This window comes from Talpa europaea (genome assembly GCF_964194135.1).
Source record: "Talpa europaea genome assembly, chromosome: X".
NCBI lineage: Eukaryota > Metazoa > Chordata > Mammalia > Eulipotyphla > Talpidae > Talpa > Talpa europaea.
In genome coordinates, this window is record NC_140081.1 from 92,791,676 (window position 1) to 92,815,775 (window position 24,100).

General features: G+C 45.6%; 1 protein-coding gene across 5 annotated transcripts in view; it reads left to right on the forward strand.

Moving 5' to 3' along the window:
- The window catches only part of AFF2 (ALF transcription elongation factor 2), a gene marked incomplete at both ends in the record, with an annotated part of 417,693 nt that overhangs the window by 344,139 nt on the left and 49,454 nt on the right, over window positions 1-24,100 (forward strand). For all 5 annotated transcript variants that reach the window (XM_084259153.1, XM_084259155.1, XM_084259154.1 and 2 more), the window contains one exon: window positions 1,539-1,576. In XM_084259153.1, the coding sequence (XP_084115279.1) occupies window positions 1,539-1,576 (38 nt within the window). The remainder of the gene's footprint in view (window positions 1-1,538; window positions 1,577-24,100) is intronic.

A 24,100-nucleotide genomic window follows, 5' to 3' on the forward strand; every position in this document is an offset into this window, starting at 1 on the left:
GGACGTAGATTTCCAGCACTGATGTCTGAAGCTGGAAAGTGTCTCATTCATTTAAAAAGTAATCACTTCCGGGGCCTCCTTGGCAGCCTGGGGTTTAAATCTCAGCACAATCACTGCCTCGTCCTGAGTTCGATCCCTGGCACAGCAGACCTCTCCTGTCTCTCCGTTGCTCCCCTCAGCAGTGTATTTCAGTAGCTCTGCCTGTTCTGCTCCCCACTCTGTCTATGGGGAATCCTCTCACCCCCTGCACCTCTGGCCTGCACCTCTGTTCTTGTATGTATAAAGAAAAAAATATTATAAAAAGTAATCGCTTCTGTGTGCATTGACTTGTTCTGCTTAGGATTCCGTATGCGCGCGCAGTGGTGTCCCAGAATGCCATGTCCAATGTGAGCTGAAAAGTTGTGTCTGTGGCAAAGGGTTGCCTCTGCAGTATGATTTACAGTGGGGTTTTCTTCATCTCTTAAACTCTCACCCACCTCCAGGATTCCCAAATATGAAGGTCTCCAATTGGATACTTTTTAAAAGGCCTGAACCACCCTGAGTTGTCAAGCCACTGCTTCGGCACTCCCTGCGTTAAATGTTATTTCTAATGCCTGAGAAAGTCTAGGGCAGCACTAGTGTGGTTCTGATTACATAATTATGCTACAGAAGTATGAAAAAAAAAATCATCACTAAAACCCTCCAGGTGCTTAAACACTTTGATAGACTGTAGCCATTCTGCCATCAGCGCCCCCAGCTGTGTTGCTTAGCAACATTTTAATTCCAGAAGAATCGAAGGAGATGCAATCCCTGTGGAGAGGGAAACAGAAAGAAGAGGGCTGTTGACAGATGATCTGAGTTGTTTCTTCTAATATACTGTGAAGATCACTAGCTCTTTTCATGAATGATAAATGGACTGAATACAGATCAATGAGTTCAGCAATAAACTGGAACCAGGCTCCATATCTAAGGCGATGCAGGCCGAGAGGCCCAGAGAAATTTCCTCATTTTGGTGATTTGGCGTTTGTTTTCTTAAAGATTCCACAGGAAGAAGCGGGTCCAAACATTCACTCGTCCCTTGCCCTTTTCTGGTGTCTGCTAATGAAACTGATTTTGGAATTGTCCTCTTGGGCTGATCTGTCCTGCCGAAGGTGCAGCCAGGTGTCCACAGTGACGCAGGCTGAAGCGTTCCCTCACGTGAACCTAGAACATACGGACAGCCGTTCCACTGCACCTCCTTCCTCTGCGGCAGCCCCATCCGGCCCGCTAGGAGAGGATGCAAGAGGCCAGCTAAGAACCTGCAGGCCTTGCTCCTCCGGCACTTCCCCAGGAGCCCTGACAGGGTCTAAAAGCTGCCTCTGGATGAATGACCACATCCTTAGGAAAAGGAAAAGAAGGAAAATAGCTTTCTGTGTCTGCAGTCTGCCCATCTCCTGCAGCCACCTTTGGTTAGCACCTTAAGTTTCTGAAGAGCCTTTTATATTGTTTACGGTTTTGGTATCTAGTTGCAAACATTATGCCGACTAATGTCTAATTGCATTTTCCCCTTCTATTTACAGGCTGTTGAAAAGGCAAAACCTAAGAATAATCCTGTGAAGTAAGTTCATTTTTTTATTCGTTCGAAATTTTAATGTGAATGGATTCCCTGCATGTGAAAAAAGAAAGTCATGAAAGAGGCCTTAGATTTTAAGTTAGTCCCTGTTCATGACAATTGAAGAGCAAAACGCCAGCACAAAAAGAACAAAGAACCCCTCCAGTGACCAGGGACAGGCTTTCATATTTTTCCTCTCTGGTCTGATGAGCAAGTGCCCCGGGTGTGTCCAGTTTATGTTAAGTTAGTCGGTGCCCTCCAGGAAGAGATGCCAAATACCATCCTATTCATATTCGAGGCTACATCCTGTGAGCCCTGGGCCTATGACAGACATGCCAGGGCAGCAGCGAGCGCCAAGCCCCATGGGAGGCAGGCACCTCAGCACCCAGGCCTCCTGCTCCCTTCATGAAAAGCTGATGCGAATATATTTAATGAACGTTTTCCCAGCTAACAGAGAACTGTTCCCAGGGCATCTGATGGGGCACTGTTCAATTATAAACAAGTTGCACAGCACTCTTTTTAAATATAGTATGTCTTAGACACCCTGGCTTATCCCAGAAGGGAGACTTTCAAATTCAGAAACATGCCTGTCTTGTCATTTGGGTCAGCGGCCTCTGACTGCCGCGTTATCACACATACCAGGCTGCCAGCCACGTGGCCCAGGGAAGACCTGCTCTCTTGGCTGCGTGTTATTGGTCTGGCAACATCACGTGTCTGGGAACTGCGTGTTGATTTATGTCTGCCGACTTCCATCACCAGGAGTTCCAAGTGCAGAAGTGAGAAGTCGATGTCAAATACTTTCTGGGAGAATGGCCAGATAGCAGGAATGACCAGAGGGCTGCTTGTGTTCTGTGAAGGAATTAACTCTGCCCAGTTTTGTGGGCTTCAGCTTTACTTTTCTTAGGCCACAGGATAGTCCTTATTGGATTCTGTAGCCTCTGGATTTGATTGTGCTACAAGAGGATTTTTAGTTAGGGAGTTTTTGGCTGCGGGTTTCGTTGGGGTTCAGATCTCTGCAGCCTGATTTCTTTTCTGCCTGCTTACCTAAAAGGCTTCTCTACTGGGGGCCCCTGGCAGACGAACTCTGTGAATTAGAGGCCTGAACCAATGACGCCAGGGCTTCAGAACATAGTGATCGTGTCAGCTTGACTGCACGTCTGCCTTGCCCTCCGATCTACCCACATGCAGATGGGTGCCCCAGCTCAGAAGGGGTGTGACCAGGGCTGGAGGACTGGAAATATTGACCCTTGATGGGACAGACATATCACATCCTACAAGCTGGCAGTATGCAGGCTTGCTGGAAAAGTTAAGGTCTGGAGGCATCATTTATAGCTTCGTTCTCAACACAAATTGATGGAGATGAGTAGACGTGTGATTTGAAGCCATCCCCTGGTGCAGAATTTGGCAAATGGTTGGGGAAACTCAAGAGATGAACGCTTTGTGCAATATGTGACATGTGAAAATTATATGAAATTTAAATTTTAGTGCCTATAAAGTTTTATTGGCACACAGCTACACTCACTTGTTTCCATATTGTCTGTGACTGTTTTCTGCTACAATCGCAGAGTTGAGTGGTTGAATCGGGGACTGTACAGGCCGCAGAGCCATAAATATATACGATGTGATGGCTTGCAGAGGAAGTTTACTGCCCTTTGCTTTAGTAGGTCGGGAAGAAAAACACACAGGCGTAAACTTTTCCATGGCCGGGAAGGTTGAGCTATCACACCTTTCCCCACTTATTCTTTTTGACCTTTAAAATATTGAGTATTTATCATATGTTCAGAACTTTGTGGGGTAGAAGCATTCCCTCCCCCATCCCATTCAGTACAGAAACACCACTCTTAATCTACTGTCTTTGAAAATCGTTTGGACATGAGCTCCTTTGACAAGGCAGCGACGCCTCGGCAAGCAGCAGAGACGCATGTACAACACATTCTAGTCTCTCGAGTTGTATCTAGATGGATATATTGTGAAAGGCATCTGCATTTTCTGAAATTCTCTTACTTCCCAAGATCTAAGGCTAAGTGAGCTTTCAATTAGAACGATGGCAAGTGACTTACAATATCCATTTGCTTTGTATATTTTCCTCTCTAAAGGTTCCCTCCCCCTCCCTATTTCTCAACCACTTGTTCAATTTATTTTTAATACCTTCATGGTTGTAAGCTGCTTTCATCACTGTAGGGAGCTGTGGTACACATTAATTACACTCCATATAAGGGAGAAATTAAATATATGCTTAGTGAATGTAAGCACATAATGTACCTGGATACACTAATGACTTTACCTTGAAACATTAAATATTACCTCTGAGGGTAAGACTCAATTGAATGTTCCTAAAATCAGCCATCAGGACAGGAGATGCCAGCGTATTTCTCAGTCTATTGGAACCATGCCGCTATCAGAGCTTGATTAGTATGTTCAAACTGTGGCTCTTTAATGTGTCAGAGGATTTCACTTGTATGTTAATGTTCTGTAGCAATTATCTCCAAGCTTTCATTGTGAGAACAGAGCCGAAGCGATGTACAGATTTCTTCCACCATATGTGACTTAGCACATACATTTTTTTTCAAAAACACATTTCTGTTATTAAGACATATGTGATAGTACACTTCTGCAAATGTGAATTGCTTTTGGCTAAAAGCCATGCACTAATAAGTTGAATTGAATCTAACTGAGGTTGACATCTGTTACCAAAAAAGAGAGCGAAGAGAGGAGAGGCGAAGAGAAAGGAGAGGGGAAAAGAGAGATCGGTTACCAAGCAGAAAACTCTCACTTGCTTTACACTTTCAAACAACGTTGAACAAGATGGTGGTTGACTTTCACAAATCAGGATCAGAATCCACTCTGCTTAGCAAACGACAGCTTTATTTAGGAACCGATCCATCTTCTAGATGGGGCGGTTTCATCATTGAATGTGACAAATAGCCACCAAGATTCTCCTGACCATGACGTGTGGGCATTATTCATTTAGCCATCCAAGAAATATTTATGGAGGATCCCCCAGCATTCTGGGGACAGTGATAGATGAAGAGAAAAATGAATATAAAGGTGACACAGGTCTTACCCTCGAGGAGTTTTGAGTCCAGTAGGAGAGAGAAAATCAGTTTGTAAAGAACTAAACACAAGATAGAGAGGTTTAAGTGGAGGCCGGATAAAGGGTGAAGGAAGCTCTAAGAAAAGGGATCGGGGTGGGGTGGGGGGACATTTGCACAAGGACTTTAAGAATCTGCTTTGTGACTCTGGACCTGAGGTGATCGGCTGTTGAAGGTCGGGTTGGAAACTGAGTTTGGAAGAACTGGTGGCTGAGGCCCTCGGGACTTATCCCGACGGAAGAGATGAGTGTGGTGAGTCGACCAGCATTGACCAGCTCTAACGTGTTACTGAAGGGCCATCATGCACGAGTCCCCTAGTTAGTGAACACAGCAGTGTCTCTCGGCCTCGGAGACACCCCTGAATCTGACACGAGCGTGGGGTATGAAATGGCGTAGCCTTCCTTGGCATGCACCTCAGCTAGGTTATTTACATGGGTCATCTCTGTAAAAGAGGGGCAAACCTGAAATCCTGTTTCATAATCATGATCATTAAAAGTGTACTCATTCTGGTGAAGTTTGGTGTATGTGCACACGAGCACGTATGTCATAAATTGCGTGTTAGCGCCTGTGTTTCTGTGTACACACACGCACGCCCACATGCACACCTAGTGCCTCCCCCACCCTTTCTGTCTTGTGTATTTGTGCACAGAGGGCAAAAAGCCACACCGCTCGGGTTGCAAAGAGATAGGCTAGGAGAGCCGTGTGACTGCAAGGACGTGGCATGGACCCTTCGGCTGAAGGTACAGCCAAAGGTGACTTTGCAGATGGCCAGTGTCCCTCGCTGGGCTTGCCGCAGCAGCTGGTTCTGTGCGGGGCTTGGCCCAACACCGGTCTTCTGGGAATAGCTCCTTTAGGACAAAGAGGCCCGAGCATCAAGAAGTCTTGGTGCACGTGACCACAGGCCTTTCCCGGAGCACCACTGCAGCTCACCAGGGTCGCCCAGAAGTGCAGGAGCACAGGACAGCTCGATCCGGACGGGCAGGCATTCGGGGAATGCAGAATTGGACGCGCAGCCTGTGGGGAGCTCAGTGAGCTCCCGGGGGGCTTGCCCTCTGCGGGCCGCCTGAGAAACCTGGGGTCTAGTAACTGACATCCAGCCTCTAACGAGAATATTCCAAGTGAGCAGATTTAAAAATTCAACCATGGAAAGGAAGGGAATCCCCCACGTATTAAAATGATAAACTATCTCCTGTGTCTCTTTCACAGTGTCACACTCCAAATAATTTCTATGCATTATGAACGCCCAGAGGAGCAATCCTCCATGAGGGGAAGGCAAATTTAGGGTTACGTCCCTCCAAATGAAATTCCTGAATGCCAGCTGACCCCAGTGAGCCTCCTGGCCCCAGTAGTGGTCACCCAGACGGCGGGCTCCCAACCACATCCACACGAGAGCAGCCAACGGCCAATGTGCTCTAGCAATTTTAAGGGTAATTGAAGGAAAAAGAGCCATAAAACCTTTTTCTAGATCACGGTGTAAACCACACTCTTTACATTGTCCGGCGAGCTGAAGTTGGATGCAGAAGGTTCCACTGAATATCCTCGCAGCTTCTGAACCTATTCATTGGTCATCAGAGTTGAATCATCTAGGTGACGTCAGCAGAGACAACTGAGAGCCAGAGAAAGTCTTTCCACTTTGGACCCACTGCCACCTCCTCGCCACCTCCCAGGGCACGTGCGTTCACTACCAGTGCCTACAAAATGTGTTGGCTTTTAAAGTCATGCTACCTAACTCTGTGTACCAGTTTATTTTCTTAGAATACGGCGTCACATGTTTCAAAAACGAACAATTTTGTAAGTTTACAGGCACTTTAACAATGTGTACAGCGTGGGTAATGTTAAATCTGCGTCTGCAAAGAAGAATTTCTTCAGAACTTCAAGCATGTCAACTTGTCTCGTTGCCATCACTCACCTTCCCAAAAGCTTTATGAGAACGTTGCTTCTTTAGGTGGCAAATTAACATTCTAATAACCATGACAGTGAAATGAAAATAAGCAGCACACATTTGTTGGTGAAGGTGAGGGGACTCCAATAAGCCAGCAGATGTGGAATCACTCCGCTTTAAAGGAACTTAAATTTAAGCCACATATCCATAAATCCCTCTTTATCCAGCTCTTTATAAGAATCATGCAACTTTCTGACCCCGTGTCTTAGCATTTGGTGCTCAGACGAGAATTCACTTGTGTGAATTCAGTCCATCCATGCAAGTGAACTCAGTGCTTAGCACATGAGTTGCTCCTAAATTTTAGTGCACGCCATCATTCAGCACTCTTTCAGAGCTGACAATCAACTAGTAATGTAAGCAAGCTATCCCATGTATTCCTGTCACGAGCAAATTGTGCAGCGACTGTGTGCCAGGCTCAGTTGAGAGGCAGATGAGTAAGATGGCATCCCTGCCCTGAAAGTCCTCATCCCCAGTAGGGAAACAGAATAGCCGGCCCTGGGACTGAGGCCTAGAGGAAGGAGAGACCACTGCTTGGGGGAGGCTCCCCCTAGCTCAGCAGGAGTCCTCTGGTGACCAGCAGGGGTGAGGCCATTCAGGAGTGCAGAGCAGCACTGGTCAAAGGCATTCCTTGGAGAAGAAAGCAGAAGCCATGTCGTGGGCAATGTCTGGTAGGCAGAGGCAGCTAAAGAGAGGGGGTATTTTTCCCAGTAGCAGGAAAAACCAGTTCTGTGAGTGGCCTGAGAGAAAAGAAGCAAAAGGGTAGCTGCTGTGCCAGGAGCCCTAAGGCACCATGCTGGCAATGACTGGGCCCCACTGTTGGCATGAAGAGGACAGCCTGCAATGGAGACAAAGCTAAGAAAATGTTAAAAAGGATTCTTTTATTCTAGAAAGTTCAAGGTCAGAGTTAGGGGAGGGATTAGAAGGTGCCCTTTAAAAACTGTTTGCAGAGAAATAGACATATCAAATACTTTCTGATTCTATCTGGCTAATCCTTCTCTTTGGCCTTTCATGTAAATCTCAGCTCCTGAAGGCCTCCTCCAAGCACCCAGCTGGTCCCTTGATGGTTGCTAGCATTTTTATAAATTTTCCTTTCATGCGATTCCTTTGCGTTTATTCAAACATCCAGGCAACATAAGATACTGTAACTTAGTCACGATGCAACCATACAATTATTTTCGCTTTTTTTCTGAATTTGTTTTACAGACATACAAATCCTGAATGTGTTTTTGTCAGCCACAAAGCTAAGAACACAGTAGGGCTATTTTTCTTTCTAGGGAAATGACACATGCCTCTGTGGGGACTGCACCTGGGACTCCAGACAGCCCGTTAGTCCTTCACTGACTGCAGAGCAAGGTCAAAGTCAGGAGCTAGGGTCATGAGTTAGCTGACTTCTAGTTTGGGGGACGGGTGGGGACTGAACTATACAAATGACTCACTTTGGCCAGAGACTGAAGTAAGACACGCATGGCTTCTGCTTTATTGAAGTTTTTGCCTAAACCAACACTAGTTATCTAGGTAACCAACATAAAACGGGGGGTAGAGGGATATACTGTTCCTCCACAGGAAGATGTTTCACACCGCAGTCATTGAAAATCCAAGATAGAGTTGCTGGTGGTGAAGGAGAGCCAGACAGAACAGAAATTCTCAAATCTTTCTCTCAGTGTCCATCTGGGACTTTAAATATGATAAATGCAGCATTTCAAGTCATTGGAAAATGGGTATATATTCTGTATATCCAATAGGTGGACTGTATTTGTTTAATAACCGTTTGGGGGAAAAAAAAATGAAGTCTGATTTCCAGCTTCACGCCATACACAAAAGTAATTTCTAGGTGAATTAAAGATCTAAACAGAAAAATCACAAGGATAATGGAACTGGGAGAGAGTATTTTCCTAATCTGGGGCTTCCTGTATGGCCAAAGCCATCAAAGAAAATATTGACAGATGACTACAGGGAATAAACGGAGCTATGTACATAGATATGCATTTCTATTTCTATTTCTATATAATTATGATGATGAAAAGAAACCAAGCACAATAGAAAATGAACAGAGGTTCAGAGAAGAAATTCACAGAAGATGCCAAGAAGCACCGGAAAAGGCGCCCAACTTTGGGGGTGATGCAGGAATGAATATTAGGAGAACCGAGAGAGAACTTCTTCCTGACTGGGCATGACCGAAGCAGGTGCCCGCGGCACCGGGCGCTGAGAGCGAGCAGGGCTCCGTTCCTCTGTCCTCACCGCCCTGTGACCTCAGCTGCCCTCCGCCCTCTCTCAGCACCCTCTTCTCACAAGTGAGATTTCACAGCAGCCTGTGGCGTTTTGCTTATTTTTCTTCAGAGGCGTCATCTGGTCTCTTTCCCTCCATGCGAGCCCTGCGGGAGTCTGGCCGGGCAGGCCCGCGGCCGCCAACGGGCTCCTTCAGACTCTTGGTCTCTGCTTCACCTCACCCTGCAGAGCTGGTTGCCGGGAACCTGCAGACAATAGTGTCTTCGCACACGAACATACCTGCCTCGCCTCTCCCCCTCCAGCTGCGTGCCACGGAGTAGAAGTTTAACTTGCCCCAAAACATGCTGCAAGGGTGCTCTAAGCAAATCAGACATGTTAGCACACTTGATTTAAAGCTACGTGTGCATGGTCTCCTCTCCACACACACACTTGTATGTACTTTAAACCCCACCTATTTCCAGGAATGGACTTGATGTCCTCAGCACAAGGTTATAAAGGAAGATGCTTAAAGAAAACAGGAGCCCTCGCCCTCCTGTGTGCTAGCCCTGAGAAATACCTGTTTACACAGGTGACACAACTACACAAGACTGTGTGTTGTAAGGTCCACCCAAATGAGGGCTGCCATGCAGCGGCAGAGCTGAGGGGTTGGGGTGGCAGTGCAAAGCCTGCGGGGAGGTCCCGTTCAAGAATGCCCTCTTCCGCACGCACGGCCAGCCTGCTGGTCCTTGGCCATGGGAGGTAGATCTTTGAATGTGGCTTGAACTTTTGAAAACTAGTTGAAACTGGCGACCCAGCCATCGATGCTGAGAGAGTGGCATCATTGCCAGCAAGGCAATGGCTGCTTCCAAATAACAGTGATTTTCTCTGGTCAGTAGGTTTTGTGCAAGAGCCACAGGGCTAGACCACACCCCATGCAAAACATGAACCCCTCAACATAGCCACTTCCCACCCCCGTACCTACTTTATTTCTCCTCTTCAGCAACTGTCATTGCACCGAATGCACGTCTCTCAATCTTGTTGTCTGTCCATCATCTATCAGTGTCTTGAAGTGTTACCTCATGCAGAAATGCGGCTTGTCTGAGGATTTTGTCTCACTCACTGCTGTAACTCCAGCACCTCGGATGCTACCCAGCATGTAGCGGCAGCTCAATATTTGTTGAGTGAGTGAGTTTAGACATTCCATCTGAGGCGCAAGCAACATAGTTGAGTGTGAGAATGAGTTTAGCCTCAGAGTAAGGGTGACTTCACAGGACCCTCTGACCATCCGTTGTCCAACCCCTTATTAGCCCTCATGGGAGTTACTGACTTTTTCTGGGAAGAAATCAAGCTTTCTTTGAAAGTAATCTCTATTCCATCTTGGTTTATCTTGGAGGCATTTGCAAGTGAGCTTTAAGTCTCCTTGGGCCTAGTTCCGCCCTCCTTCCTACTCAAGCTGTGTTGCCACTCTTGATTTTGAAGGGAAGGCATGGGGACAAGGTGTCGCCTCCCTGTGGGTGGAGGCTCTGCATGGGCAGTAGCCTTTGATGCCATTAGGCATTTTCAAGAATGACAAAGGCCACATTTCTGTCACTGTGGGACAACAAACCAGGCCATTCAGCTAACACAGGCAACACAGGCTACTTCTCTCTTTGAAACACCATCTTCTTCATATTCAGAAATGAGCAGGATGGCCCCACAGGAGGCGCCTCCTCAGAACTGGGGCATCTGAGAAGCTACCATCTCCCCTTCCTCCGCACTTCTCTCTTCATGGCGTGGGCAGCCTTCCACACCATCTCTGCTGGCCGACAGTCCGCTGGCTGATTGTCCGAGAAGTTGGACAGCTCCAGAGTGGACAGTGCATGGGAGCCAGGCCCTCAAGCAAGGTGTGACATACAGAGCCTCACACATTTCTAGCCAAAAGGGTTTAGGCACTAACTGTGCAGAGCTGTACAACCAAACAAGCTTTCATTCATTTCATGTTATTTTCATGAATTTGTAAGAAATTAAATACTTTAGTCACGTCTCCGTGATAGGGTTTTTAAAAAGTCCCTCACTTTATATCGATATGTGTGAAAGAAACTAAAAGCAAGAGCATGTTTCAGGAAATAACTGCTACAAGGTTAATTTTGCCTCATACAGCCTTTCCTAGAATTGAATTGCCTGATCTCCTCCCCCAGGGATGGCTCTTATGCTTGCCATAATCGAGGCTGATTTTATTGGAAAATCACCTCTGGATGAGGAACATACTCCAGAGGAAACTTTGTGGGGGGACGAGCAGGGAGCTGGGGCCAGAGGCACATGACCCGGCCCCTGCTGTTCATTCGGGCAGCACATTCATTAGCGATCCTTGAGGCAGGCTAGAGGGAGCCATATTAGGGAACTTGACTTTGAATTGTTTGGGGGCCTTCCTTGGCTAACAGGTCAGCAGTGCAGTTGTGGCTTTTTCATCTGCACGTGTAATACTTCAATGAAAGCAGCAGCGCTCGTGGCCGTTCATAGGACGCTTGTCATGCAGCTGTTTTGGGCGATGATCTAGAACCTGAGACTCTGGGTGGACAGCGGCATCTGCGGAGGCTGGGGTGGGAGGAGAGGACCCGCACCCCCAGAGGGGGCGCCCTCGCACTGCTTTGTGCGCAGGCTGCATCCATCAATCATTTCCTGCTTGTTGACTTTTTTTAATTATAAAAGGAACCCGAGTTATCTTGACAGCACAGTGCAGCACGGCTAAGCAGGAGACCCAAAGTCAGAACTGTCCCCCAGCCCCCAAACTCCACCAAGTGGAAACTGTGAATATTATAGGCAGAACACGTGGAGGCTGCGGGGTGGGGGGTGCGGGGGGGCGCGGCGGGAGGGAAGGGGAAACTTATAGAGAAGCCACAACTCAAGGGCTCTGGGAACCTTGGGCTGGCCTTGATTCTGGAGGCTGGAGGAAGGCTATTCAGAAACGGATTCCATTCATGAAGGCAGGAGAGTTGGGGGTATGGGGGAGCCAGAAAGGATACTTTTATGAACAAGAGGGGGAAACAGAGCAGAGGGCCGTCTCACCCAAGTATGTACTGCATCTGGGCCCTCGAGCTTCTTAGGCAAAACCTGTAACAGGAAGGAGAAAGGAGATTCCGGGCTGTGTTTCTGTTAAAAGTCTCAGCATAGGCCCCTTGTCTGAGCACAAGAAAACTCGATCAGAGATGATGTGCCTGATGCTGACTCCTGGGTTTGTAATAATTCAGACATTAAGTGGAAAAGGCAGCGTCGGCCTGTGCTGACTGGCTGCTCCCTTTCTTTTATGAATTTTGTGCCTGGATTATTACTATTATTTACTTTAACCGAGAGCAGGGAAGTAAAACAATTCCCAGGATCCAGCAGTCACACAAAGCTTTTTAACTACTGATGTAAGTAGCATGTGGCTTAATACTCAGCTTTCCAGCCATCAAGAAGCAACCTCGTGCAATATTGGCGGAGCTCGGCTCCCAGTGGGCATAACGGAGATGATTAGATGTATTGAGTTCTTTGTGTCATTCAAAGAAAGCAGAATCTCATACACATTGGTGTCAGCTTCCTCTCACTTCATTTCAATTTTCAATAACCAGTGTCATCACATGTAACATTTTCTTCATAATGAAACTTCATGTCAAATTGGATTTGTCTTTCAAGTGAAAGCATATTGTGACGCCTTCTGAACTCAGACCCTTGAAATGATTCTTACTGTGACAAAAATCATAACTGTACCTCAGATTTCCCCCCAACAGGAATAATGCAACAAATGAATAATAAAAATGAAATCACGGTTGGAAAACAAGAGCTGTATCTCCATTGTTGCTATTTGAGAGGCCTGGGGAAAGAAGTGCTCTCCTTATCGAAGTCATTTTGTTAATGGAACTACAGCTCATGGAGAGAATGACTGTCAAGGAATTAGGAGAGCACAAGAACCCTTCACAGGAAATGTCGCCAGGCATAATATGATCCTTGTGTGATGAGAGAGACCACATGAGATTACTGCTAGGAATGGGCCTCGTCATGCCATTCACATGGGATCTGGGTTGGTCAAAAGTTCTAGGTGCTTCCTATTGGTTGAAATATCAATTGGTATGGCAACTAATGAGACATGGTGTGGATGTTTCTTTAAAAAAAAAAAAGATTATGCATACAAGAACTGGGGTACAGGCCAGAGGTGTTGGGGGTGAGAGGATTCACCAGAGACCGAGTGGGGAACAGAACAGGCAGACTGACGGAATACACTGCTGAGGGGAGCAGGGGGCTAGACAGGAGAGGTCTGCCGCGCCATGTGGGTTGCCCCGCGGCCAGCAGGGATTGAACCGGCGCTACAGAGGCTGCGGACAGCTTCACAACACTGTGCTCAACTGCCTGTGCCATCAGGGAGGCCCATGGTGTGGATGTTTCTCAAAAATTTTAAAAGAGGGTTAACATACAATCCAGCAATTCCACTTCTTATCCTTTGCCTTTTTATTGTTGAGTTGTAATAATTCTCTGTACATTCTAGGTATAAATCCACTATCAGATATATGATTCCAAAATTGTTTCTCCTGTTTTTAGGGCTCTTAGCATGTCCTTTCAAGCTCAAAAGTTTCTCTTTTCATGAAATTCAACTTACCAATTTTTCTGTCTGTGGCTTGTGTTTTTGGTGTCATGTATGAGAACCCATTCTCTAGTTCAAGGTCATGAAGATTTGCACCGATTTATTTTTCTAAGAATTCGAGGTCTCAGTTCTTATTTTTAGGTATTTGATCCTTTTTTTTGATTGATTCGTGTATGTGGTGTGAGGTAGAGGTCCAATTTTATTTGATATGTAGAAATCCAGTTGTTGCCACACCATTTGTTGAAGACTATTCTTTCTGCCATTGGATTATCTTGACACCTTTGCCCCAAATCAGTCGAGCATAGATGTGACAGTATATTTTTGGACTCTTATTTTCTGTTCCCTTGATCTGTCTATCCTTATTCCAGACCTGTACTATCTCTGTAGCTTCGTAGTAGGGTTTGAAATTGGAAAGTATGATAACTCCAATTTTCTTCATCCTTTTAAAAATTGATTTGGCTGTTCTTTGTCTTAATGATACATTGTCTAAACTTCATCTTATTCATATAAATGCTGCCTTTGGTGTAGGAGGAAACCCTCAAGTAGTTATTTGGACTTTGGAAGTGGATATTTCTAACTCTGAATCCAAGAGTCCCTGGAGAATGGGGTTGGGCATCAGGTCACTAATCTACTCAGTAAATTGAGCTGCGGTGTGATCAAGGTATTCTCCAAATCTGTGTGTTCACACTCATGAGTCACTCTGATTTGGAAGTTTCTTACAATCTGGCTGGCAACTAGGATTCCCTGTGGCCTCTGTGGGGGATGAGAACAATTAGCTGGTGCTAAATAGGGGATGTCACGGCAGTGGGGAGGGAGTCTACCCTTTTTTCTACATTCCACAGGTATGGTGAGGAGGAATTTTAATAGCATTTAAGTGTATTAAGAGATATTGAAACAAAAGTAATTATAACTGGGTGTTTAATGCTTAGAATAGAATGAGTCAATTATGTGGTCCTTCGTGAAAGTGTCTAACACTAATCTTGGGGCTTGGTAAGTTGGTGTGAAGTTATAAAAGGGGGCGGTGTGGCTATTGTATGCTTATTTGAGGCTTCCAAGCCCATGTTCTTCCTTCTTGGCACTTTTCTATAATTTTACGAAATATTTTAATATGACAAAGTCACTTCAATTACACAGTCATTATAAGTTTTGCCAAGGTTGAGTATGGATCGTTTTGTGTTCATTAGAGCACAAAATTAGAATTTTCATTGCTGCAACTGTAAACACTGTTTGGCTCAACAGAATTGAGCATTTTCTCATAAAATCTTGGATAACTGATCATTGATATCTTGCCTGTTTTCCAGTCTATTTTAATTTTGTGGAACTATTTTCTGTTTTTTTCTCCCTTGGTATACATTTCTTTTGGCCTGGAAGTTGAGTAAGTGATTCTCTTCCAAATGGATGGCATTGCACACAGTGAATGAACTAGTGGGCACAGAGAGAACCATCCCCAGAGTCAGAAGAAAGAGAATAAATTATGACTTTAATTTTCTCAGCTTTAGTTGGCCCAAAGTCTGGCAGTTAGACCTGAATAAGTCTGGAAAAACCATCTGGCACACCTACATCTGTTCTCACATTTGCCAATCAGGATTTATCAAAAATCAATGGCTCAAAAACACGAAGCTTTTAAGAGGTGCTAATTTGTGGGCAAAGAATCACTCAAACACCACACCATTTGGTCCACATGCAGTATAGTTTTAGGTTTGGGGAATCCGGTGACTCCATTCCCTTCTCCTCTGTCATATTCTCAGGGGCATGAAGAAACACTGGAAAGGGATTCATGTCTAAGGGTCTTCTCTCCCTCCCTTTGTGTGTTCATATGCCGGAGTGAGTGTGCCAAGCAGATGTAGCTGCTCCAGTGCAATGTATTAATGGGCGCTCATACACCCCCTCTCATCTTCCAGTTATAAGGGTGTTCTCAGCAGAACACCAGCACCATGTTAAATCATCTCCCTCTTCCATCTCTTTTCTCCAACCTTCTGCCACCGCTGGGAGTCAGTCATCTATGAAGAGCTCCTCCCCACCAGCCAAGGGCATTCATTATTCATTGTGATACTTCCTCTTTGCCAAGGTATATTCTCTTGCTTCAAACTCAAAACAGCTCATTGGCTTGCGGGGATCCAACAGCCACAGGCGGAGGGACAAGTTTATTATGGGAAGCACATGACTGCCAGATTTCACTGACAGATTTTGAAGCAGGAGCGAGCAATTGGCTGGCCCTCTCCGTGCATTAATGCCCGTTGGCGTCACCGTGCTCATTGTTACACAGGTGCCCCTCACAAAGTCTAGAGACCATAAAGCAGTGCTGTTCACCTAGCAACAACGCTGGCACATACATGCCTCAAACCCCATCTACACCACGATGGCCCGTATGTAATGGACTAAATTGTAGTTTGATATAATTACAGATGGCTTTTATCAGGCTTTGTAAATTTGGAGATGCAAAGGCACAAAGGTTTTTTATTTTTTTATCCCTGGCATGTCAAAGCACCATTTTCAAAGATGGTTTCCCTAATGAAGTCATTCCTCAGCATTGCTTTTAAGGTTGGCTTTATGATGGGAGCACTACACGGAGGAGTATTAAATCCTACTCCTGTTTGCTAAAATCTGTAAACTGTAAAACAGCAAACCATGTCTAGCTCACTAGTAGGGAAAAACAAAGCATGTGATAGATAAAATATGGGCATGTGCTAAAAATCACAGTGTGTATTAGCAGAGTTGAACAGGGTCCCACGGATACAGCATAGGGAATGGGAAAATATGTCAGCTCCTAAAAGACGTGTGATTGTTTGCTTTGTAGGACCTGTCTAGTCTTTGCCTAAAAGGGTTTTAGCTGTCGGAGTGTCTGCAGTGTACAAAATACTCCCTCACAGGATCCCAAATCACTTTCTAAATCCAGCCCAAAGCTCATCTGATTGCGCATGTTCATGAGGCTGGTGAGAATCCAGACCTTAGAAGGAGAAGGATTGTGAGCGGGTTTGGTGATCCCAGAGGAAAGGGTGCCTGATTTTCGGGGGCTGTTTACCTTTCATAAAAAGCAGGCTCTGTCGAAGTGGAGTCACAGCACAAACTTTAGCAGTTGCCAGCAGATAAACGGGACCTAATTCCATTTAAGACTTCAGTTCTATTGACAGAGATAATAACATTTGAAACAACCACCAGATTTTAGGGGTTTCTATAAAAGCTAATTGAATCTCAGTTTTATACAGTTTGGGTGAGCCTCACCTCCTCTTAGAAGGGCAGCGATGGGAACTGAAATAATAAAAAAAAAAAAAAACCCTTTTACTGTGCGTACTTTGATTTGTTCCAGGGACATAATGAATGGCCAAAGAATGATTAAACCTACTAGCTAATGAAAACAGAAAAGCCAGACTTGTAACATAAAACCCAGTGTGTGTGTGTGTGTGTGTGTGTGTGTGTGTGTGTGTGTGTGTGTGTGTCAACTCTGCTGGACACTGGGGAGGCTAAAATGAGGACTGCACCGTGCCCGTGGAGCATTAGTGTTTAGTGGGGAGGGGGGAGTCCAGACACAGACAGATGTTCCCCCTTCCAGACAGAGGCTAACCCAAGTCTGATGGACAGTATTTTCTTAAATGATAGAATCGGGCCTCCCCAGAGGCGCAGGCGGTTGAGCGCCACACTGTGAAGCTGTCCACAGCCTCTGCAGTGTGGGTTCAATCCCCGCCATCCTGCAAGAATCCCACATGACGCAGCAGACCTCTCCTGTCTTGCCCGCTGCTCCCCTCAGCAGTGTATTTCAGTAGATCTGCTTGTTCTGCACCCCACTCTGTCGCTGGTGAATCCTCTCACCCTCCTGCGCATCTGGCCCGTACCCCAGCTCTTGTATAAATAAATAAATCTTTAAAAAAAATGTTAGAATCAACCCCCCCCACACACACACCCACAAATCCTGCTTGTTCCCCTGACCTCTGGGTCACATGGGCCTGTGCTGCTTCTCTTGTGTTCTAATGCCTATGCTGAAAAGCAGGAAACAAGCCGGCCAGATCTATGCAGCGAGGAAGTGCATTTAATAAGGCACTTGCACATCCAGCCAAATTTCACCATTCCATGGACAGTGATTAAAAAGTAGCTCCCTGTGATAGCAGATCAAATTCTCTTGACAATTGGCTTCTCCGAGCGCTGTCCGTCGCTGCTGGGCTGTCCTGGATCAAATGAAAGAGGAACCTGCGCAAGCTCCAGGGCTCTGGGCAGCCCTAGCCCGTCTCGTCTATGAATCCGGGCTGCTAATGTGCCGATTCCTGTCCCTGAACAGCTTTGGGGATAAATTTGAGAATATCCAGTTATTTTATCCCAAATGTTAAAGTTGCCATCATAAGAACACACAGTTATCTCTATATTTAGAGAAAATTGGAAAAATAATTGGAACTTTTAAACCAATTTGTAGACTCAGCACCTCGCACACAGCAGGCATTTAGTGCTGGCTTAGGTGAATGGGTGTGAGAACGAGTCAAGGTTCCCTCGGCCTCAAGGGCGCTGTTTCTCACTCTATCACGCCCATGCTCGTCCCAAGGGAGGCTAATCATTATCTCTATGGCAAAATGCTGCCTGCTGCCTGGGCCTCGGCAGTCTAGGCCCCTCGCAAAACTTTTGACAAGCCCGATCACAAGAGGCACAGTCTCGAGTAGCGCAGGCACGGGCCCTGTTCCTGGGTTCAAACTGCACCCCTGCCCCTGCTGGGCAGCTTTGGCTAATTGCCTCACCTCTCTTTGTCTCCTTCTCCTCCTCTGTAAAATGGGGGTAATGATAGAACCTGCTTCTCAGGGTCGTGATGAGTAAATGAGTTGATATATGCCCGGTGCATGGAACGAGGGCCGTGCAAGCGCGGGCCGCGATGGTCCTCCCTGGCGTGGCCAGCCTGCCGTCAGCTGGCAAGAGCTCCAGACCTGGTGTCAGAAGACCGGGATTTGAAATACATTAGCTTGGTGGCCTTGGGCAATTTCCTTAACTTTTCTCAACCTTCTCTCCCTTATTTCTAAAATGGGATAATGCCTCCTCTAATGTGTGTAAAAGCCCCTGGCATATGGTAAGCGCTGGATAAACATCTGTGGAGTCTGCTGGATGCAGGTTCTTAGAGCAACTGCCACAAAAGCAAGCCACAAGCTGATCAGAGACTCCTAGGATTCCCCTTGCCCCAAAACGCAGCTTCACCGCCCCCCACATGCCTTGTGCTATGTACAGAGTAAGTCCAGAGACGGGAAGCAGCGAGGCTGTAGTGGAAAATCCATGTCACTTCTAAGCTTGCTGTGTCATAAAAGAAAGGAACAAAGTATGTGTTGGTGTCCTTTGCCAAAAGCAGCCACATCAAAGCCTGGAGATTCTATTTATTCAATCTCTTTGGAGATGAAAGGGCGAGTAGAAATTCTCCCCCTCTGCATTGCACCAGCTCCGTGAGCTCCCCGCTGTGGTATAATTCAGGGTCCCCCCCCACACACACACACAGTCACCTCACCTTTCCTATGCAAAGCAGAAAGAGAAGTTGTTAAAGTTCATTTCACTCACTCTTGTGGAGGATCTATGGGAACAGCGATTTCAGAGCTGAGGTGGAGGCAGCCACGAACGTGTGGTTTCTGAGTGAAGACATAGCATGCGGACCACACCGAGTGGAGTTTGTAGCTCGTAAATATGGAGGCTACGCGACACAGTCCATCTTGCTGGTGTTCGCAGCAGTCTACTCCTTCCCGCATCAAAGCGTTGCCAAATTGCAGTGGCCTCCTCGGCGTTTTCCTGGTGCTTGAACCTTGCACTCCACTTCAACCCATATTCATTGATTTTTTTTGCTCAAATGGAAGTTTATTGGTGGATATGCTTGGGTGACCTCTTAGAATAAAAGCCTCAGTGTCACATGGAAAGTGCCGCTGATGAATTCTTCCCCGATGGTCTGATTGACATATATCCGCAGCGACGGCCAGCCGCCTCCTCACTGCTGCTTCTTCCCAGATAGTGTGAAATTCTCCAGCCCTGAGGCCTCATTTTCTCTAGTGACTCTGTTTGAGGTTTTTTATTTTTTTTTAAATTTTTAAAAAGATTTATTTATGCATGTGCAGGCCAGAAGTGCGGGGGTGGAGGGGAGAGAGGATTCACCAGAGACAGAGCGGGGAGCAGAACAGGCGGATTGACTGAAACACACTGCTGAGGGGAGCAGCGGGCCAGTCAGGAGAGGTCTGCTGCGCCATGTGGGTTGCTCCCTGGCTGGCCAGGGATCGAACTCGTGCTGCAGATAGCTTCATAGTGCGGTGCCCAACCCAATGTGCCACCAGGAAGGCCCCGAGGGTTGTTTTTTAAATGAATTCTAATCATCAGTTTACATTTCAGTGCCACTTTGAGTAATACTAGGGTTTTGTTTGGAGGATATGCTTAAGACTTACACTTCTCAGTTTATCCAGAGAACTAAGAGATTCTGGAAAGGAAGAGTAATTGGAACCTTGAACATAGACATTTACTAATAATGAATAGTGCTTTGGCTAGAGGGAGGGAATACGGCTGAGGCAGGGTTCAAGGCAAAAGTGTTTCTTAGCAAATACCTTAACAGCAACCAGACTAGAGAGACTCATGATTTCTTTATTAAATGAACAATTCTATCGTCACACCCAGTCTTCTCTTCTTACATCCTTCTCGCCCCAGTCTCGTTTCTTATGGTTTCTCTTTTCTTTTCACTGTGTGTCTGTCTCCCTCACTGTTGACCTGTTTACACACAGTCCCCCCTTCTCTCTCCTTTCCTTGCCCACCGTCTTACGTTCTTACACTCTTCTCCGGTCTCGAGCTTGTTGTCAGTACGCTGTGGTCTGCAGGAGGAAAGCAAAGATGACTGGACTCCAGACCAGAGCCAAGGGTCTGCAATGGTCTCTTCAGTTTGTTATTTTGAGCACCAAATGCCATCCAGTCACAGGCAGAGAGATGCCTTGCAGTCTCCATTCCAGCGAGAGGAGAATCACAAAAAAATGTTTACAACAAAAGCAAATAATCCTTACTTCAACGGGTTGAAGAAATGATAGTGTGTGTTTTTATACATTCATGCTGGATTGGACATCACATTGGGGAAAGAATTACTAAATAGACCAAGTTGTCATGTTTCAGGTGGTCTTTCCATGTGAGGGGCTTATAAGATGAAATCAAAGCTGATTTGGATGCTCCTTGGATTCCAAAATATGCAAATGGTACCCAACATCCCCTCGATGGAAGTTTTGGCTCTGTTTTTCATAAGCTTCCCACTCTGTTCATATACAATCCTGTATCTTAAATATAAACCTATCATCGGGTTTAGCAAATCAATACCATAAGAGTGTGAAATGGTCCCCAGAACTCTCCACAAGGGCATTTCACAGTAAAAGCAATTGAAAAAGAAGCAGCAGTGGAATATCTTATGAGATAGCCATTTAGATCACAAAAGGACCATAAAAGTCACAAGCAGTTTGTGTGAAGCAAGGTTCATAATATAACCATACAGGACTTGCTGGGAAGAAAGAGGAAAATTGCAAACCAATTTGTGGTTATAGCTTTTTCTGTCAATTCTATTGGGATTTAAAACTTGTAAAAGGTAGAAACTGGTGCCAGCTTACATTATGTAGACAGAGTGTGATAACTATAATCATAGAAGCCAGACAAACACCAATTATTTGAAGCCAATAAAGTCTTTATTAACTTCGAAGCAATTAGTGCTTCTTAGGTTCATTTAGCCACAGAATGGGAAGGTGCCACCCAAGATCATTTGTCAGTAACAAATTTGGGAGTCATCCCAGGATGTTTCATTTACATCTTTCAAAAACAGTTTTGCAAATCATGGCTGAGTAATTGTGAACTAGAGTAGACGAGAGAGTGGGCCACTAGATGGCGCTCATACAGACTCCGAGATTCCAAGATGGCGCGCAGAGGCAGGGCGGTGTGCGTGGTATTTCATAATCTCAGAAAACTTGACTTTGTCCTTTGTGTTAGACCCAGGCAACCTTCTAAAAGCAATCACAGTAACAATTGCTCTCTACACTAAACACCTGCTGGGTACCACCCATTCTCCATGCATGATCTCTAGTCATTTCAGCAGTGGTGCAAGGCCTTATTCTCTTTCTACTGGAGGCCTGGAAAGGTTAATTAGTAGTAGCTGAAAATCCTACCCAGAGTTGCTTGGTTTTCCCATCTGGAATCTCACCAGATCACGAGGCTCCCCCTCCACTTGATCAGTCAGTCCGTTGATGGCCAGTATCACCCACATTACGCATTTTCCACTTGGGTCACTCTTAGCATTACCAAATTGAGGTTTAATGTTCCAGTTCTCCCAGACCAGAGGCAGGAGCTGACAGATCTCCCGGCTATGTACTAGTCTACATCCCTTGTCCTAGCTCTACATTAATCTCTTCAAACAGTAAGAAAACTAATTAGATTACAATTGCCAGTCTTTTTAGCATGAATCTTTATGATTTACTGTTGATCACAAGCTAATGCACAGCCAATCTACCCTCGTCTTTATTTCCATCAGTACAATAAAAGTAGTTTCTGGTTTCCCTTCACTTAACATTTCTCTTTAAAGAGCAACACTCCATTAATGAAGATGTATGAAATGAAATTCCATCCCTGCTGAACTCAATCTGATTTCTTCAAACAACTGAAAAGCGATACTGCCTTTTCTATCATTAGAAAATCTTATGTCTCACAGTTATCTTTCGGTTGTAGTGTGGCTGCGGCAAGAGTATTTTTGCATCACTTGTTATTCACTGAGTACTTTCCTCATGCAGCAAAACAGATTCCACGCGCCCCCTTGTCTTCTGACTCCATCTAAAGTGGCCTTTCCGAAACAAGACAGAAATGGCCGTTTCTGTGTTTTGCAGCATCCCCAGTCATCCTAAAAATCCATGCCTGAGGGGCTCTCTGTGGCTCACTAGTCCCACTTAGCTGGAGGCCAGCCCAAACCCAGGATCCGGTGGGCATTACCCCCTTCCACATCTAGAACCAAAGATGACAAGAACCCCAGATTCACAGGTAGCCGTGCAGACTTGGAGAGTCTTCGCAGCCAGGGCTCATGACCAGTTTCTGACAGACCCTATAAAATGAGTCAAGGCCAAGTGCATGGAAGTGTCAGGATGGCGGGAGCTTAAACAGCACGGTGCTGCTGGTCCCTTGGCCCCCAAGGCCGTTTCAACACTGCTGCTGGCTGACTTCAAATAGAGTCCTGGGATGGATGAGCCTTCTGAAAGCCGTAAATGCCTCTGAGTAATGGGTTTCACTCGTTTCATCCAAGACTGCATACATTTTATAAGTGGTCGTGCTACCATGCAGCAGTTAAGAATTACATGCAAGCCTTGCTTGTGATTTGCATTCTCCACACTAAGTTATTGCAGTGCATTGATATTTTAAATAATATCTCAGCTCTTTAGAGTCAAAAGGAAAAAATGCAAAGGTTATAACAGGTATCACCTATTTATCAGAATGGTAGAGTTATAAATGGCACTTCTTCAATTAATCAGTAACTTAATCATTATTTAAATACAAATCACACCAGGCTAGGATCTTCAAATTTACATGTCTTGCACCACTTTCATCACCTGCAATGACTGATATTGTTGAAATAAATTTATTAAAGTAACTCAAAAAGACAAAGGTAAAATATCGTATTTTCCCTTGTGATGGGTAAGAAGATGAAAGCTGACATGCATGTTTTTATCCTGTGTCACATTTGCAGTGGGGATGGGATTCTCTAAAACGTGCTTGTAGGACGGGCGTTGTCTGGCTGAGCGCTATAGGGTGAACTCAGAACACCTTCATGCAGGATCTGCTCCAGAAGGAAAGGAGTGACGATCATAAGCTGTTCATCCTTAAACCCGGCTGCTTGTGTCATCCGTTGGCTGTTCACACGTCCCTGGGCCTTTGCTACTGTCGCTGCTAGTGCTCATTCCAGGGAACGTGACTGAGGTCAATGTGAGCCTCAACTTGGCAAGTATGTAGTAGACTCCGTGGGGACCCAAGAGCCTGGCACTCATCTGCCCCAAAATCAGTATGTCCCTTCACTCTCTGGCCTCACTTTATTCTTCTCTTGGGTTGCAAAGAGTGGAAGAGTTTCTCTCCAAGTCCAACTCTCAAAACCTCCATGTGGAATGCTACAGGTTTCGATTTGCTTCCGAGGATGAATCATATGGGAGTGAAGGTTGTGCTTGTTTGAGATTGGGGATGGCCTGGGGCAATATAATCTCCCAAGAATTTTCTAGATTGGCAACAAATAAGGGCTACTCTTGGCTTCTTGGGAATTCTCAATAAAGTGCAGGCATGTTTAATGGCCTTTTCTTTGGGCATGGAAAGAATGAGCTACATGGGCACTTACTGCGCTCTCTGTTCTTGCTTTTGCATAAGAGTAAGAAATCTGGAGTCCAGCAGACCTGGTTTGACCAGTACCTCTTCCAGTTATTAGCTATGTGCTCTTACACAAGCTCATTTAAGCTACCTGAGCCTCAGTGTCATACACTCCTCCCTCCAGTTGGGCTCTACATGGTTCCATCATTGTTCCTCTCTCTTCAGAGAATTGTAATTTGTGTCAAGTATAGTCACGTGTCATTTAATGCATCCTTTAATGCATTGCTTCTGTTCTGAGAAATGCATCATTAGAGAGTTTCTTTATGCAAATGTCATGGGGTCTAATTACACAAACTGAGATAGTACAGTCTACCACATACCTGGGCTGTGTGGTACAGCCGTCATAA